The 18,526-nt window shown below is 33.3% G+C and overlaps 1 protein-coding gene and 1 pseudogene across 1 annotated transcript; both read left to right on the top strand.

Annotated features, from left to right (window-relative positions):
- The first annotated feature begins 10,568 nt into the window (after positions 1-10,568).
- Positions 10,569-15,829, top strand: LOC150034622 (uncharacterized). The gene is made up of 2 exons (XM_090316193.1): positions 10,569-10,671; positions 11,445-15,829. Exon 2 carries the CDS (start codon positions 11,471-11,473, stop codon positions 11,978-11,980), a length of 510 nt encoding a protein of 169 aa, XP_090172319.1. The 5' UTR covers positions 10,569-10,671; positions 11,445-11,470; the 3' UTR covers positions 11,981-15,829.
- On the top strand, positions 13,894-18,426 carry LOC150034621 (uncharacterized; annotated as a pseudogene).
- Positions 18,427-18,526: the final 100 nt, after the last annotated feature.

Genomic DNA, 18,526 nt, shown 5'->3' with positions numbered 1-18,526 from the left:
TGAATTTGCACAGTGAAATGCAGTAAATAATGATCACAACACTATGTTGCACAGATTGGCCACAAGAACAAAGAACTTTCTCATGATGATCAAATGTAGTCGCACATCTAAAAATAAATTCTTCAAAATATTCAATCATCACGACCAAACCTAGCAAGGGCACAAAATATTTAATAAATAATTCCTTTGGAAAATGAAACATCCTAAAAACGAATTCGACAGGCCATAAAGAAGAAAAGAATCTAGAAAATAAAATCTGCTGAATTTTTCAAATAAAAAAAGTCTGGACAGAAGGAATGACACTTGTTACATCAATAGTTAAAGAAACTTCTGTGAAACATGCAAACGGCCAGAACCATAGCACCTTGCCTTAAATAAATATATAGCCAATCTTAAAACTTTAACAAACTCCCTCTTTGGCAAATATATTTTTGAAGGCAAAGCAAAAAAGCATAGCAACAAAATTAACCGAAGCTCGATTTCAAATAACAAGAAGTCCAGAAGAACATATAGTAAAAAACAAACCAAAGTACAGATGTCTAGAGAAATTATAAGTACAGACCGAACAAATCAACAAAAAAAAAAAAAAAAAGAAAAGAAAAGAAAAAACAAATTTCAACAGCACCACCAACCAAAACAACCAACCAAGTCTGCTCTCCCCCTTTCTGCCAACAAAAATGAATTAGCCCATCCTCGAGAGGAAGAAACATCATCAGATTTGGAGACAACTTCCCTCATTACACTAAGTACGTCATCAATTTCCACTTGGTGTTCTTGAAGCTTCTGAATAAGCTTGACAACATCATGAGATTCAAAAGATAGTAATTGTAAGATACGACTGTCAAAGGAGGATTCGATAATAGCCAAGCTTGGACCATCCATCTAGCCTATACGATTGGAAGCAGCAATGTCAGCAAAGTGGTGGAACTGAAACAACTTGTGGTTAAGAGAGATCAGTGAAAAAGAGGCCCAACAAGTTCTATAATATAAATAAGATTAGGTTTTTATGATAACAAGATACCACAAATCAACCTTGGATAACAGATAAGCAACTGGAGAGCTTGAGAGATAATGTGACTCTTTATTTGATTCAGGACAAAAACACCATAGTTGAACTTAGGAACCATGAGAGGAAATAAATATTTGAATGCGATTCAAATATTAATTATGTGAATTGGATTCATATAATTAAATTTAATATAAATGAGATTTATATTAAATGTCGTTGGTGAGATAATAGAAAATATAGGTTATATAATATTTGATACAATATAGAAACTATAGGTTATGTATATTATATTTGATATAACATATAGTTTAATATATATTATATGATAAGGTAGTTATCATATAAATATATATTAAATCATTTATTAAAATAAATTATTTTAATTTAATTTATTTTTGGGTTTTTTTATAAACATAGAAAAATGAACCAAAATATAGCAAAATTTTAAAACTATCAACGATAGATGCTGATAGACACCGATAGACTTCTATCAGTGTCTATCAGTGACATTGATAGACATTGATAGAAGTTTATCAGTGTCTATCAATGTCTATCATTGACAATTCTAAAATTTTGTCATATCTTATAAATATTTTCAACACTTTTACCATTTGAAATAATTTTCCTTTATTTTTTATTTGAAAAATCATTTTGAGACTCCTTCCCCTCTTTTCTCTCCAATACGTATTAGTGGGGTTGATGTTTTGATCTTCTTCCCATTTTCATTATATTGTTCACAGAGAGACTAACACAAAAAAAGTGCTAAGTTTTTTTTTTGTTTTCTTTCTCGATCTTCATCTCCTCTTATCTCTCTCAATTCCCTATTCCAAAATAGCCAGAGCACACAATCCTTCTAGATTCTTACCTAGAGAATACAGTAGTTTCATTCTGGTGGTGTCTTTCGATTCGAGGGTTTTTACAGTTGAAGAACAGTCTTCGAAGGTAAGGGTTTCTGAAACCCATTTTTTTTTTTCTATTTTGTAATTTTATTTTTGAGCATGCTGTAAATTATTTTTAGATGCATAGTTTCTAGTTATTTGCTTTAAATTTATGATTCTGTAAATTTTGAGTTTGGGTTCGATCCCGTGTTTCACTCAAGGACCTTCAATGATTCCAACAATAACTTCTCGGTGAAATAACTCACCCCTTTAGCTTAATCGTAGAATCACATTGAAGATAGAAAGTTTCTCTTCTTTTGGAAGAACACACTAATCTATCACACTTTGAAGAAGAACTTTATAGAAAATTCCTTTGTGAAGTTGTTCTTCCCTTTTCCAAAAGTAAGATTCCAACATCTTAATTCTTGCTGGAGAATAGCAAGGTTTCCAAGTGGTGGTGTTCTTGTTTGTGGCTATTCATGAGATCGTGAAAAAGGAGTTCTTGAAGAAAGTCTTCAAGGAGATTGTGTAAAGGAAAGCATTGAAGAAGGTCTTCAAGTGTATGTTTTCTTCCATGTACACATGCTTATTAATTTATGTTTATCATGTTCTATATGTTTTCACTATTTTTTCTCGATTTCCAAAATGAATTTCAAAAGCACAAGTGTTCATGCGCTTTCGCTAAGAAATTCGATTCCTTCACTACTGTCTTCAAACTCATCATCAGATAGAGTTAAAACATAATTTTTACCCTACTTCTTTAAGAAATTATATTACTTAAAAGTGCCTATAGCCTTCACACTCTCTGCATTTGAAGGACTTTTCTTTTTGAAAATTTAAGGCCCCTAGCTTGTCAGTTTCCTTCCTACTAGTTTGAATTCTGATTTGTTTAAGAGGCATAGAGCCACCAAACTTATTGTTTTTAGAATTAAAATCGTATGGATTCTTTCCAAATCGTTTGAGAACACAATTTAATTGTTTTAAAAGCAATGAAATTGATTCAACAAGGGAATCCTCAGACTCTCTATCAGGATCATCATGCTCAACATCAACTGAGGATTGTAAAACAATTTCCTTCTTCTTCTTCTCGGACTTTTTAGAAGCCAAATGGTCGATCCACTTTCAAAGATGTTATGTCTTGAACCTCCTCGATGGCAGTAACTTTCATATCAAATTTCTTAGGTAGATAGATACCTAATCACTTTTCGGACAAGTCTTTCTCCAAGAGCAAAGGCTCATTTGCAATGTCCAGTAACCGAATATTGAATTCAACAATACATTCATCATCATGCATTTCAAGATTCTCGAACTTTGAAGTTAACAACTATAGTCTTGACATTTTAACTTTTGAAGTTCCCTCATGGGCAACAGATAAAATATCTCATGCCTCTTTAGTAGAAACACATGTATTAATCAACTTGAATATGTTGTGATCAACACCATTATAGATGCCATTCAATGCTCAAGAATTCCCTAATGATGCTTCATCTTCATCTTTTGTCCATTGTAATTCATGCTTCAAGAACTCCTTTCCATCATCAGATTTGATGGTTGGATGTGACCAAACAATGACTACAACCTTCAATGTTTTACTTTTAATTGGCTTCAGAAAAGCAGTCATTCGTGCTTTCTAATATGAATAGTTTGTTCCATCCAGAATAGGGGGACGAGTAACAAAGCCACCTTCTTTGATCTTGTTCATGATTGAAGCACCTGAGATAAAGGTGACTCGTTCTGATACCAATTGAAAAAGTAATAGAATGACTAGTTACTCGAAATACGGATGTTAAATAGAAATCACTGACAAGCACTCTAACAACAATAAACTAACAGCAAAAGAAACAAGTAAAGGTAGACGAAGTTTGTTAACTCAGTTCGGTGATAAACTACCGACGTTTGAGGGCTAATGTGTGTTGGGATTGATGCTCTAAATCTTGTACGTCTCTATAATTTGTAAATATTGTATGAACAAACTCTTATGTGATTAATAATATATGATATTTTTTTTCACGTTGTCTATAAAACATGTGATATTTTAGTTGCATTAACCACAAACCAATAAACTAACATCCAAGGTTATCATTGTAACTTAAACATGTATGTGGAGACATACATGTGGATCATGTTTAAGTGATAAACTAAATGATCTGTAGTATATGGATAAGACCGAGTACCTTATCCTGGTGACACTACGAGTATGACCCACTTTGTAGATGTTACAATTGTTGTAAAGTGCTACAAATGATCTAATCCTTATCATTCATGTATTAGACATGTGAGCGGGGATATTTTATACAAAGGAGTTTGTATAAGACTGGACCACGAAATGTTTAGTCTCATTATATAACATCGTTCATAATAGAGACTTTCATTTCACGAGGATGACCATAGGTAAGTTGGTAACATGACCTAAATCCTAAGTGAATTGTGAACTCCTATCTATGAGGGCGATCCTTTGATTTGTATGGATGAGAGTGGCCAAATCGCCAACTCAACAAGCCTACCATTTTGGAGATTCTTCTGATTAGGGAGTTGGAAACACAACTACACAAGATGGAATTCACTCTTTCCCTGAAGTAGGGGTAAGTAGATAAATTGCTCCCTTAAGGGCTGATTCCGAGTTTTAAACAATGTGGTGCCACACCCTCTCCTAGCCTAAGAGGGGTTTAGTCATAGTAAGACTATGATCTATTGTTCATTAGAGGGATCAATAGTACTTAAGGAGTTAGATGTAACTATAGAGGCAAAACGGTAATTTGGCCTAGTTGTACTTACGAGCAATTTGTGAAGGGTCATCGTACTGTTGATTGGTTATATCCAATGGACATAGAAATATATCTGTAGTGCGAAGAGTGCAGCTATCAGTCTTGAGTGGAGTGCTTGACAGTTAACAGATGGTGGATAATATAATTAAAGAGTTTAATTAATTATTCACGTACTATTGGAACTTCAAGCTATAGGTCCATAAGGCCCCCTTGGTAGCTCAAAAGAATTTAGTTGAGAATTAGTTTTTGGGTTAATATGAATTGTTCAAATTAATAAGATATAATTAAATTGATCCAATTATATATGATATAATTGTTATAACGGATTTGATACATTATAGTTTATTTGGAGGAAATAAATATTTGAATGAGATTCAAATATATTTTCTATGAATGTGATTCATAGTTGTTAAATTTGATATAAATATAATTTATATTAAATGCCATAAAATAGAGAAAAGAAACTATAGTTTATATTGTATATGATACAATATTAAAACTATAGGTTATTTGTTATATTTGATATAACATATAGTTTAATATAAATATAATATGATAAGCTAGTTATCATATTTATTTATATTATTTTATTATTTTGAATAATAAATTTCTATTTTCTCTCCAACCATCTTAATGTGTGGTTATTGGTTTTGTAGCAAAAAGGAATAAAAAGAAAAATTAGTTTTTTCTTCTTCTACTTGACAAAAGGCTTCTACACGATAGATAATTTTTTACTATACGATTGAGCTTTTCCTATAAACGTTATGTGTTCTTCAATCTTCTTCCTCCTCCAAACTCAAATAAACCCTCTTAACCAAAGTAGTCAGAGCCCAACGCTCCTGGGTCCTCACCTTGAGAATACCAAAGGCTCGCCATGGTAGTATCTCTGTTTGGTTCGTGAAATTCTTGAAGAATGTCTTCAAGTTTTTGTTGAGTTCGAGGCTCGTGACCGTTCGAGGGATTTACACGAAGAAATGTTCTTCAAAGGTGATATCTTTTGATTCTTTTTCTTGTTCTGGCATGCATAATTTATATTGAATGCATATCTTGAATGTTTACTGTAAATTTAGTTTTCAATAAAAATGGAATTTGGACAATCCGCTTCCAGGATCTCTTGTAAATTGAGTTCCTTCAGTGTGCTCAGGAAAGATAATCCACCAATATTAATAAATCAAATATTTACAATGTAGTACTTATTTGTAAAGTAACGACTTTTATAGTGATTCACGTAGAGCCTAACTTGATCAACACCTAGGCTCCCCTTAAATGCAAGACTCCCTCTCTAAATGAACTCAGGCTCCCTCTAAGTTGTAGAATATTAATAGTTGACACTTCGACACTCCGTAGTGTAAGAGACTCTTTTTTTTTTTTTTTTTTTTTTTTTTTTAAGTTATCATTCCAATAACTTGTCACCTTAGGTTCCCCCCTAAATCTGAGAATCCCTTCTCTGAATTAAAGTCTCAAGCTTCCCTTAAGGTCGAAAATCCCTTCTCTATAATGAAGCCTTAAGCTCCCCATAAGACCTAAATCCCTTCTCTAGAAAGAAGTCTTAGGCTCCCCTTAAGGTTGAAATTATCTTCAATGTTTTACACTTATCAGTTGATGAATTTGCACAACAAAATACAGTGTGTGAAGATTAAAACACTATGTTGCACAGATCGACCACCAAGAGCAAAGACACTTTCTCAAGATGATCAAAAGTCATCGCACACCAGAAAAATAAATTCTTCAAAACATTCAATCATCACGACCAACCCTAACAAGGACACAAAACCTTCAATAAATAATTCCTTTGGAAAAGGAAAACATCCCGAAAAAGAATTCGATAGGCCACAAAGAAGGAACGAATCCAAAAAATAAAATTTGCTAAATTTTCCAGATAAGGAAAGTCTAGACAGCAAGAATGCGCTTGTTACATCAATAACTGAGATAACTTCTATGACATCATGCAAACGACCAGAACCATAACACCCTGCTTAAATATATAGCTAATCTTAAAATTCTAGTACAAATCATTGTAAGAAATGAGAAAAAAATATGCTTAATTTAAAAAAAAAAGAAAAAATAATGAAATAGTTATCCAATGAAACCTAAATAATTTATAATTTCTTAATGTAAAAACTAGAATTAGCGACTTTAAAATTAGAAAAGAAGGTGGATCTTATAGGATGAACCCAATGCCAAGTCATGATTGACATAGCCCAAAAGTGTGATTCAGTCTCATGATCCAAAAATTGTCCCTTACAACTTGGATAAGTCGCTTTATATATTTATAACACATCCTTCTCATTTCATTGATTTATATTTAGCTGCTTGCTTGATAGCTTAATTTAAAACCGAAACAACTAAGTGTAGCTTAACCTGCATCTAATTCCATACTTCTCTTTCATTTACACAAAAAAAGTCATATAATTATTTTTTATTAGACAACTATTTGAATTGTACAAAGGTAGATGAAACTCAGGTGCATCTAAATTTTTCTCAATTTAAAATGAGTAAACTTAGATGTCTCAAATGAAACTGTTATGACAAAAACAAAATCAAGAGACCTCCAATATTTCCAAATTGCGATATTGTCTATTTTGAACATATACTCTCATGACTTTTCTTTTGACTTTTAAATTATACCATGGAAGATAGTTGTCCTATCTTATAAATCTATGATCTTTTTCATATCTAGCCAATATAGAATTTTGATTGCATTTCTAAGTGAAACCTTAGGCTTATTATCGAAAGAGTCTTGTAAAACAGAATTGATAAAACTATTTCCTCCTATTTCACTCTATTAACTTGTACATATCACTTAAACAGAGCAAAATGATGTCAATATTTATAAACCATTGAATTAATGTTCTTTTAACATGAAAATTGGAAATTATTATGTGAAAGTGGAAGGATAGTAATTCTGGTTGGTGTAGAGCAGAGGATGGGACAAAAACAGCGAGAGATGAGATTTTGGAAGAGAAGAAATCTCATCCGTCCATCTCCATTTCTGGATGTAAATGTACTAAAACAACAACTCACAAAACAAGAAAACAATGTTGTTTCAATGACTAAAGTTTGTCGGCTCAAATTGTCATTCAGGTCACCATGAATTACATGTAATCTTTAATCAATTTTGCCCCACAAAAACCTCTAAAAGATTCGAGGTAAATATCAATTTAAGCTTTTAAAATTATAAATTTAATTCTTAAAACTTCGAAGTTTTTAAAATTTATGGATCTATACAGTATTTAGAATTTATAATTCTATTGGATAGGACCCAAATAATATATCAACAACCCACTAGAATCACCTTTAAATCACCTTTAAGACAATCAATTAAGCAATTGAATTTCAATACACCACAAATTAACCACCAAACAATCAATCAATGATGAACAACAATAAACCATAAAATTTTGGCAAACTAAAAGAAAATAACACACATGAATTATATCTAGAGAGCCCATTGGATATAAAGAGTAAGAACCACGAGATTTGTGAGGAGTTCACCCTTTTCAACTTCTCCTATTATGATAAAATTGAGGGAAAAAGAACCCAAATCAATCACACAAAGATTCACAGTCGACCAATACTTTTATACATAAGAGATCAACGCTTGAGAGATAAAAGAATGAAAAATATCACCCAATTTTATAGATTCTATTCAACAGCAACTACGGACAAACTAGAGGTAAAAAGATGATCCAACCATTCAAAAGGAGACCCAATGTGTTTCCAACAGGCTGATCAAAATTCAGCATGATCCAACATTTAAAACTCTGAAAATCGACAACTTTGTAGAAGCCCTGAAAAACTGAACTGCACTCTCCATTTGTTTCTCTCCATTTTCTGTATTTTTTTTTTCACTCTCATCTTCATTAGGTCATATCCATATCACAGAAAAGAAAAGTTAGAGCTTTCAACATGGGCCAATAAAAAATTTTGTGATTCATATGAACTTAACTAAAAAGAAAAAAGGCTAAATATATGAGTTAGACTCTAATGTTACATTTTTTTTATAATTAAATTTGGTACGTTTTAACATTTTTGGATTTACCTCATGTTAAAATTGGCTAGCCCAAGTGACAAAAATGAATTAGTGAAAATTGAGAAGAGGGAGAAGGTCATTTAGAGTCGTTTGTTTGGTGGGAATCCAAGATTCTCAAAAGAGTGACATCTTAATTATTACGTTTGTTTTGAGGAAATATAAGATGTCCGAGCATTTGAAGAGATTTTTGGACATCAAAGAATGCCATTACAGAGGGCATTTCGAGATGTTGAATGCCCTCCTGAAATATAGATTTTTAGGATCTCATGTTGAGGACATCCACATTTGACTTTTTTAACCCTCCTTTTTTTTTATTTATATTATATATCACAATTCTTCTTTGTTTTCACTTTATAATTAAAATAAATACCGTCAACAATGTGTTTCACTCTCTTTGATTATATTATAGTTGTTTTTATTATTTTGTTAGAAAGATATTCAAATTCAAATTCAAATTAATATTTATTATATAAAAAACCTTAAATTAACATATATTATTTTGTCGAACATTATGGATCCATAATACATTACCAATTAATATTTATTTATTTTTTAAATTAATAACGTTATGTAAATTTATAAAAAAATCTTAAATTAATAGATATGATTAGAAAAAATATGTTATTTAAGTTCAAATTATATTAAATTAATTCAAATCAATAAACAATTGTAAGGACATTCTTGAAACATTATTAAATTTAAGACCTTTCAAATACTACCAAATAAATATAGTTATCTAAGTATTCCCAGATATATATGTTAAAAAATCTCCCTACCAAACAAATACGGTTATCTAAAGATGTCAGACATTGATAATTTTAGGCGTCTATAATTTTGGACATGTAAAAATTCTTGTTATCTAGTTTAAAATACAAATGCTCCTTATGGCTCGTTTAGTTCATGGGAATAAGAGGTAGGAATTGGAAATAATGTTTAGTACTAGTTTTTAACTTTTGGAATAAGAATTATCTTATTTCAAGACATTTCATATTTCCATTCATTGAGGTTTTTCATAACCATCCAAGTAGATGGGTTTTTTCTATTTCCAATGGTTTTTCTCTCTCTTACTTCTTATCTTTTCATTTTATTTGTTTTTCTCCTTTGTTGATTTTGGTTAATTTATTTAATTTTTCTAAATATGTTTAAATTAAATTTACAACTGAGAAATTATTATAAATAGAAAAATCACAAAAATATATACACTTTATAGCAAAAAATGTAAATCGTTTTTAGAAAAATATGAATAACCATAATTAAATTTGCTTAAATCCCTTTTTATTGGTAATATATATTAACATCATAAATTATTTATCAAAATTATTAATTAGTCTTTAAAAAAGTATTAATTAATTAATTAATAATAAAATAAGTTGTTTTTTTTCAATCAAACAATCTTGTACAGTTGTACTTTTAGTTTTAATCTATAATCATAGTTTTTTTTTTAAGATTAAAAATATTATTTGATGATTTAAAATCAATTAGTTTATATAAACTTCTTTTGTATATATATAAGGCTTATAATTGACATTAAACAATTAATTAATTAATTCTTCAATTATCAATATTTTTTTTAATAAAAATTGATAATATAAATGTGTAATAAAAAATTTAATTGATAATAAATATATTAAATGAAGGATGAGTGGGTAAATTTAGTTAAATTTTAATGGCTTAAAATTGATTTAATAAGGAAATTTGCAGCAAATGTTTTTTTTATTATAAATAAATAAATATATATCCTTTTTTAAAAACTAATTGTATATATAGAATATTTTGGAAGATATTTGGGGAGATACGTTTGCCTTTTTTTATTCCTAAAATAACCTTCTTTTACCCATGTCTTCTTTATCGCGTTTCTGTATGTTTTTTCGTTGTCTTCTTCATGTCGTCTTCTTCAGGTCACACATAAATTTCATATATGCTCTTCATTCTCTCGTGTCTTCTCCATCTCTCTTCTTTTTGCTCGAACTAATGTGCATTTTTCAGGTACGTCTTCTTCATTCTTCGCTAAGCAATTCTTAGAGGAACAATTTATTGTTTTCTGCTCGCAATTTCATATTTCTACGTATGATTTGGTATTTCTTACTCACAATTTTGTATTGTTTCATCCTTTGCTCGTGCGATTCTTTCTCCCATGTCTAGGTCCACTTCCTCAGTTTTTTATTCGATTTCATCTAGATTTTTTTAAAATGTTTTCATTTGTATTGTTTTAGGCTTTATTGATTTTTAATTGAAGTATGCTGATGTTAGTAGTCAATTTGATGATTTCTACAAGTTTGATCTACATTAATTTTCCTTTGAGTCTCCATAACTTGATTTCTATTTTTTATTTATATTTAGGCTTTTTTTTCCCCAATAAGTCATGAACTTCCTATCACTGATATTAGTCTATTGATGATAGATACATATCATAGTCTATTAATGATATTAGTCTATCACTGATAGATACTGTTTTCTATTTATGCTACTAGTCTATCAATGTTATGAGTTTGATTTTTGTTTCTTGCAGTGATTTGAAAATATGATTAAGCTTGCAGTAGTTGTCGGAAAATAGCTCGTAACCCTAGGGGTATTTTAGTAATTGTGTGTACCCTAGGGCTTCCCACTAGTCTATTTATTTGGCCTATTCTCTTGTACTTTGTGTGTTAGAATTATAATAAAAATCAGTGTCTATCGTGGTTTTTCTCCCTGTACTAGGGTTTCCACATAACTGTGTTGTTATTCTCTTCCTTACTCTTTTATTTTTAACATGGTATTAGAGCTAGGCGACGAAACCCTAGCAGCTATGGAAGAGAACCAACCTCAATCATCTTCTGCTGATAGAACTTCGAGTTTTGATATGAAGATCGCTATTCGAGCAGTCGTAAAGGAATGTTTTCAAGCAGCTCTGTCGGAGTTGATTTCTGTCGTCCAACTACAGTCGACGGAGAGCCGGCATTGGTGGGAGCCGCCGCACCAGACAGAAGAGCGGAGCGAGTCTAGACGAGTCATCGACGGACGGACAGGTATGCTTTCAGTCGATTCGAGTCGTGGGTCACCGCTAGCCGCACCGGTCGAGGCGAGATTCGTCATAGCCATTCGTGTGCTGTCACTATCCTTCGCACTGTCACAGCCCTCCGTGCCGCAGCTCTTCGCGTCGGTCGGTTCATCTACACCAGATCCATCTGATCTACGAGGAGTCGCGCCGTACATGGTAGATCTGTCTGTGCCTGGCCCTAGTTCTTTCGACCAACAACAAGCCGGCGACCACTTTCAACCGGTGACTCCCTCCAGCCGTCGGTTACCTTCTAGCTGACGATCTCCTTCCAGTCATTAGTGGCTGCCCCATTTCCAGCCGGTTGTGGCTCGACCCAATACCCAGATGAAAACCCGGTAAAATCTTTCCCTATTTTACCCACTACAAATATCCTGCCTGGGTTTCCCTCAGTTGATAGCACGACCAGCTTGAGTACGGTTGGAATCAGTACCATCGTCCACTCAGGCAATATATAGCCTTTTGGTCTTATTAGTGTGAACAGTAAAAAAACCTTGGACTGTCGACTCAGGGGCGATGAATCATCTTACTGGTACCTTTGATCAATTTCTCTCATATTATCCAAGTGTTGGTAATGAATGAATTAGGATTGCAGATGAGTTGTTCACACCTGTTGTAGGAAAAGAGGATTTATCTCCGTTTGAGGGTTTGGTTTTGTAGGACGTTTTGCATGTTCCTAAAATTTCATATAATTTTTTATCCATCAGTAAGATTACAAGAGATCTGAACTATCAGATAGTATTTTCACCCGACTCTATTTTATTTCAGGATCTAAGCTCAGGGATGATGATTGACACTGCCCGACACGATGGGGGACTCTGCTTCCTAACTGATGATGCTTCCTCTATGAATGATTATAGGACTAGCCTTGTCTCCTTAAATTTTTCTAACTCTGAGAATGATTTTCTGTTATGGCATTACCGCTTAGGGCATCGAAACTTTCAGTACATGAAATACTTATTTCTGCATTTATTTTGCAATATTAATGTGTCTTCTTTAAAGTGTGAAGTGTGTATTCGTGCCAAGCAGAGTCGTGTCTCCTTCCACTCCCAGCCCTATAAACCATCCAAATCCTTCATCTTAGTCCACAGTGATATTTGGGGTCCTTCACCAACCACAACCTCCACAAGTAAACGCTGGTTTGTCACTTTTATAGACGACCACACTGGGCTTACTTAGGTGTTTCTTCTCACTAATAAGTCTGAGGTGTTATCTGTATTCCAACAATTTTATGCCACTGTGGAAACCCAGTTTAATGCCAGGATTAGTATTTTGAGAAGTGACAATGGGCGGGAATTCTTTAACTCTTCCTTCCAGGAGTTTTTTGCATCCAAAGGGATTATCCACCAGAGTTCATGTGCCTACACTCCCCAACAAAATGGGGTAGCCGAGAGATAAAATTGTCATTTGGTGAAAGTTTCCAAGTCCTTAATGCTATCCTCATCACTCCCGTCTTACCTATGGGGTGATGCCATCCTTACTGCTACTCACTTAATCAACCGAATGTCTTCCTCAGTCCTCAATTTTCAAAACCCATTAGACTATTTGAAAGAGTCCTACCCTACGACTCGTTTAGTCTCTGATGTACCACTTTGAGTTTTTGGCTGTGTTGCCTTTGTTCACTCCCATGGTCCAAACCGCACGAAATTTACCCCCGTGCTAAAAAATGCATCTTTATTGGGTATCCACTCCATTAGCGTGGGTATAAATGTTACCACTCATCCTCTCGCAAATATTTTGTTTCCATAGATTTCACCTTCTTTGAGGATCAACCCTTCTTCCCTGTTATCCATCTTCAGGGGGAAACCTCTAGTGAAGAGACTAACTGGTCCACATATACATTTCCTTGGAGTCATCTCCTATTCTCAAACATGTCGGTCCTATCCTCCCTACCAATCAAGTCCCATGGATAATATACTATAGGAAGAATCTCAGGAAGGAAGCAGCGTCACCTGTTGCATCTCCGACTCTGGTCCATGAGTCAAACCCAACATCATGTATGTGTATTCTTGAAATTAATGAGATTGATACTTGTACTAAGACTAACGAGTGCAGAGAGAAAATGAGGAAAAGGTGCTGACAGCACCACTATAGCAGATGAGAAGACTACAGTGAATGACGATTTAGACACAATTCTAGAAAATGTGAGGGATACTAGAGATAATGGTGAAAAGATGGTGATTTCTGAAGATGAGAAACATGAAGAGAAAACTAGTGATCACAGTGAAAATTCTGACAGTTTGAAGGAGTATGATGTTTATCTTGATCTTCCAATAGCCCCGAGGAAAGGTATTCGGTCATGTACAAGGTACCCTATGCATAGTTACATGACATACAGTAACCTGTCATCTGAATTTAGGGCCTTTACCACTAGTTTAGATGCATGGGTGATACCAAGTAACATACAGGAAGTAATGGGAACTGAAGTTTGGAAGGTTGCTGTTATGGAAGAGATGAGAGCTCTGGAGAAAAATGGAACATGGGACCAGGTGATCCTATTTAAAGGGCACAAGACAGTTGGGTGCAAATGGGTTTTCACTATAAAGTACAAGTCAGATGGGACTGTTGATCGGTACAAGGCCAAGTTAGTTGCAAAAGGGTTTACTCAAACCTTAAGGGTAGATTACTCCGAGACATTCTTTCACGTAGCTAAACTCAATACTGTCCGAGTATTGTTATCAGTTGCAGTTAAAAGAGACTGGCCTCTGCATCAACTGGATGTAAAGAATGTCTTTCTCAATGGAGAACTTGAGGAGGAAGTCTACATGAATCCTCCTCCTGGATTTGAAGATCAGTTCAAACAGCGAGTCTGCCAGCTGAGAAAGTCGCTATAAGGGTTGAAATAGTCTCCAAGAGCCTGGTTTGACAAAATTGTCACCTTTGTCAAAGGACAAGGGTATACCCTAGGGCACTCAGATCACACACTTTTTACAAAGAATTCAACTTCAGGGAAGGTAACAATTCTCATTGTGTACGTTGACGATATTGTGCTCTCCGGTGATGATGATGATGAAATTGTGAAACTTAAAGCAAAGATGGCCAAAGTGTTTGAAATTAAAGACCTTGGGAAGTTAAGATACTTTCTTGGAATAGAAGTAGCCCGGTCTAGGGACGGAATCTCAGTGTCTCAACGAAAATACACGATTGATCTTCAAACGGAAACAGGAACGACTGGGTACAAACCTACTGACACCCCACTGACACCCCAGTTGAATATAATTCAAAGCTCAACAATACTAGTAACAATGTTCCAGTCAATAAAGAGAGGTATCAGTGATTAGTTGGAAAATTGATATACTTATCTCATACGAGACCTGATATTTTATATGCAGTGAGTGTCGTCAGTCAGTTTATGCAGGCTCCTTGTGAAGAACACATGAAAGCAGTTGAACGCATCCTACGATATCTGAAAGGTACACCAGGTAAGGGGTTAATGTTCAAGAAGTCTGATAACGCTGCATTGAAGTCTACACTGATTCTGATTGGGCAGGGTCTGTTGTTGATAGAAAATCAAGATTAGGGTATTGTAAATTTGTTTGGGGTAATCTTGTGACTTAGAGGAGCAAGAAATAGGGAGTTGTGGCTAGAAGTAATGCAGAAGCTGAGTATCGGCCCAAGAGTTTAGGGATATATGAAGAAATATAGTGATGAAAGTGTTGTCAGATCTTCATCAAGACAAGGAGCTCCCAATGAAACTGTTTTGTAATAATAAGGCAGCAATAAGTATTGCAAATAATCCTATTCAGCATGATAGAACAAAACACATTGAGATCGACCGACACTTCATCAAGGAAAGACTTGACAACGAAAGTATATGCATTCCTTATGTTCCCTCAAATTAGCAAATTGCAGATGTGCTCACAAAAGGGTTACTGAGACAAAGCTTTGATTACTGTGTTAGTAAGTTGGGCCTTAGTGATATTTATGCCCCAACTTGAGGGGGAGTGTCGGAAAACAACTTGTAACCCTAGGGGTATTTTAGTAATTGTGTGTACCCTAGGGCTTCCCACTAGTCTATTTATTTGGCCTATTCTCTTGTACTTTGTGTATCAGAATTAATAATAAAAATCAGTGTCTATCGTGGTTTTTCTCCCTGTATTAGGGTTTTCACGTAACTGTGTTGTTATTCTCTTCCCTACTCTTTTATTTTTAATAGTAGTGGTTTTTGATATTGGACAGTGGGATGATAAACATAATTACTTGAATTACAAGATTAAAGGCCTAATGGTCGATGAGATTATGTATTTTGAGAGTTTTGTGAGTTTGATATTAAAGGAAATTCAATTGGATGCATCTATTTCTTCAATACAATTATTGATCTTATTGAATTTTGGTAACAATGGCATTTAAATCGTGGTTGAAATTGATGAAGATAACGATGTTGCTTGGTTTTTGAATTTAGTTAAAGAACAAAGTACAAGACATTCATTAGTTGTTTATGCCATTGATTTTCTTTTTGAAAGAATTTCCAATAGTGGATTTGATAATTTTTTATGTGCTTTGTCTTCTTATCCTCCAATTAATGATGATTTAAACATTCTAACGGATGTTCTTATTAGTAGCTTGTCTTCTACATTTGATTTGAAAGAGAAGGTTATGTTTGCTAGTAAGGAAATAGTATCAAAGCTTTTTCACTATATAGCTATAAAGAACAACTTTGAGTTCAAGTCTGTAAGATCAAATTCTAAATCAGTTGTGTTGAAATGCTCATAAGATGATTGTCAATGGTACATTTGTGCAACTTGTTATAAGGGTGGGGAACTATGGAAACTTATGAAGTATATTGCTAATCACAGTTGTTCTATAAATGCTATTCAAACATCTCATAGACAAGCATCTTCATCATTGATTGGTCATTGTATGGTAAAAGAATTTAGCTCTTGTGACTGTTTGACTCTAAATGATATTATGATTCACATTTGTACTAAATTTGGGGTACTTGTTAGCTACTATAAAGCTTCAAGGATGAAAGAATATATTATGAAGTCATTGAATGGTGATGCAAAGGAATCTTATGCCTTGATCCCATAATTTTTTAGGAAGCTAAAAGAAATGAATCCTAGTTTATTTTTTCTCTTATCCTTTATATATCATCAATCAAGCTTTCAATGAGTATGTAATCAGTATTTGATAGACTTGTTTAATTGATATGTCTATCAGCGATAGGTCTTATAGTAAATGAGCATATCATTGGTCTATAACTGATATTTGGTCTATCAATGATATATCTATTGTAAAACAACATGTAATTATACTTTGATATATATATATTTTTAATTTTATTGTAGGTTCATTCACTGCGTATGAAATTGAATCTGAGGGACATTTTAAGTGTTGTTTTATGGTAGTTAGATCGTGTATTTAGGGGTGGAAATATTGTAGGTCAACATATCAATTAATGACACCTTTTTAAAATTTAAATATGGTGGAACTCTTTTGATGGCGTCAACAAGTGATGGCAACAATCAGATTTTTTCTCTTGCCTTTAGTATTGTAGACTTCGAGAATAATGCCTCATGAAGATGGGTTTTTAAGAATATAAAGAGAAGTTTAGAGGATTGAGAAGGTTTAGTTATTATATCTAATCGATATTTAAGTATTCCAAAATGTGTTCAAAACGTTTTTTTAACTGCTGAATATTGTGTTTGTTTGCAACACCTTTTGAGAAGTTTGAAGTTGACATTTAAAGACTCTTTTATTGATATTATGTTTTTTAGATGTGAAAAAGCATATACTGTTGCTGATTTTGAGCTAAATATAAGATGGATGGAGGCTATATATCCTAGCATATGAGACTAGCTGAATATAAGATGGATGGAGGCTATATATCCTAGCATATGAGACTATCTTAGTAATGTTGGTTTCGAAAAGTGGGCTCGTGCATATTGTAGAATGAGAAGATATCAGATGATGACTACAAACATTTCAGAATACTTAAATGTAGTTCTAAAAGAGCTTAGAGATATACATGTGGCATCATTATTCGATTCTATCGGACAACTACTTCAAAAATGGTTTTATGATAAAAGTAAAGCTGCATATTGTATGAAAACTATTTTGACTAGTTGGTCTGAGGGAAAATTACGAGCATAACATCAGATATCAAGAAGCTTCATGGTAAGAGTTACTTGTTTTCATAGATAGTATAGCGAAATCTATCAGTCATTGAGTTCTATCAGTAATAGACTTTTATCACTAATAGACTCAGATAGTTGGCTCTTAATTAATTTGTTGTCTATATGTCTTTTTTCTCAAGGTAATGCAATTAATGATGTTGAATTTCAAGTGATTGATGGAAGCAATCACTTTATGGTACATTTAGATTCCAAATCATGTACCTGTTGTGTTTGGGATCCTGATGAAATTTCATGTGCCCACACACTTGCTGTTCTTCGGAGACACAATATGGATACTTACTCTTTTGTTCCTAAGTATTTTTTGTCAAGTACCTTGATTTCATGTTATACTGGTTCTATTCGTCCAATTCGAAACCATGCTAATTGGAAGCCTACCGGGATTGACATGAGTATATTACCTCCAGTTGTTTGTCCAGTAGGCCGACCTCAAAAACAAAGAATATTATCAATTGGTGAGCAAAAAAGTCAGACAAAGTGCAGTCGTTATCGTCGTGTTGGTCATAACCGTAGAACACGTAAATTTCCATCATTTATACATTGATGTAGCATTTACTATCGATGTGATTTTTATAGATGTGAACGCGTATGTTTCCAACATTTTTACAATATTGTATGGTTTGCCATTTTTACCATTGGTGCGATTGTTATATTGTTCATAAGAACATAACAT

This window comes from Benincasa hispida, chromosome 8 (assembly GCF_027475165.1).
Source record: "Benincasa hispida cultivar pf3 chromosome 8, pf3_genome.v1.1, whole genome shotgun sequence".
Taxonomy (NCBI): Eukaryota; Viridiplantae; Streptophyta; class Magnoliopsida; order Cucurbitales; family Cucurbitaceae; genus Benincasa; species Benincasa hispida.
This window is presented reverse-complemented; position numbering and strand designations above follow the sequence as displayed.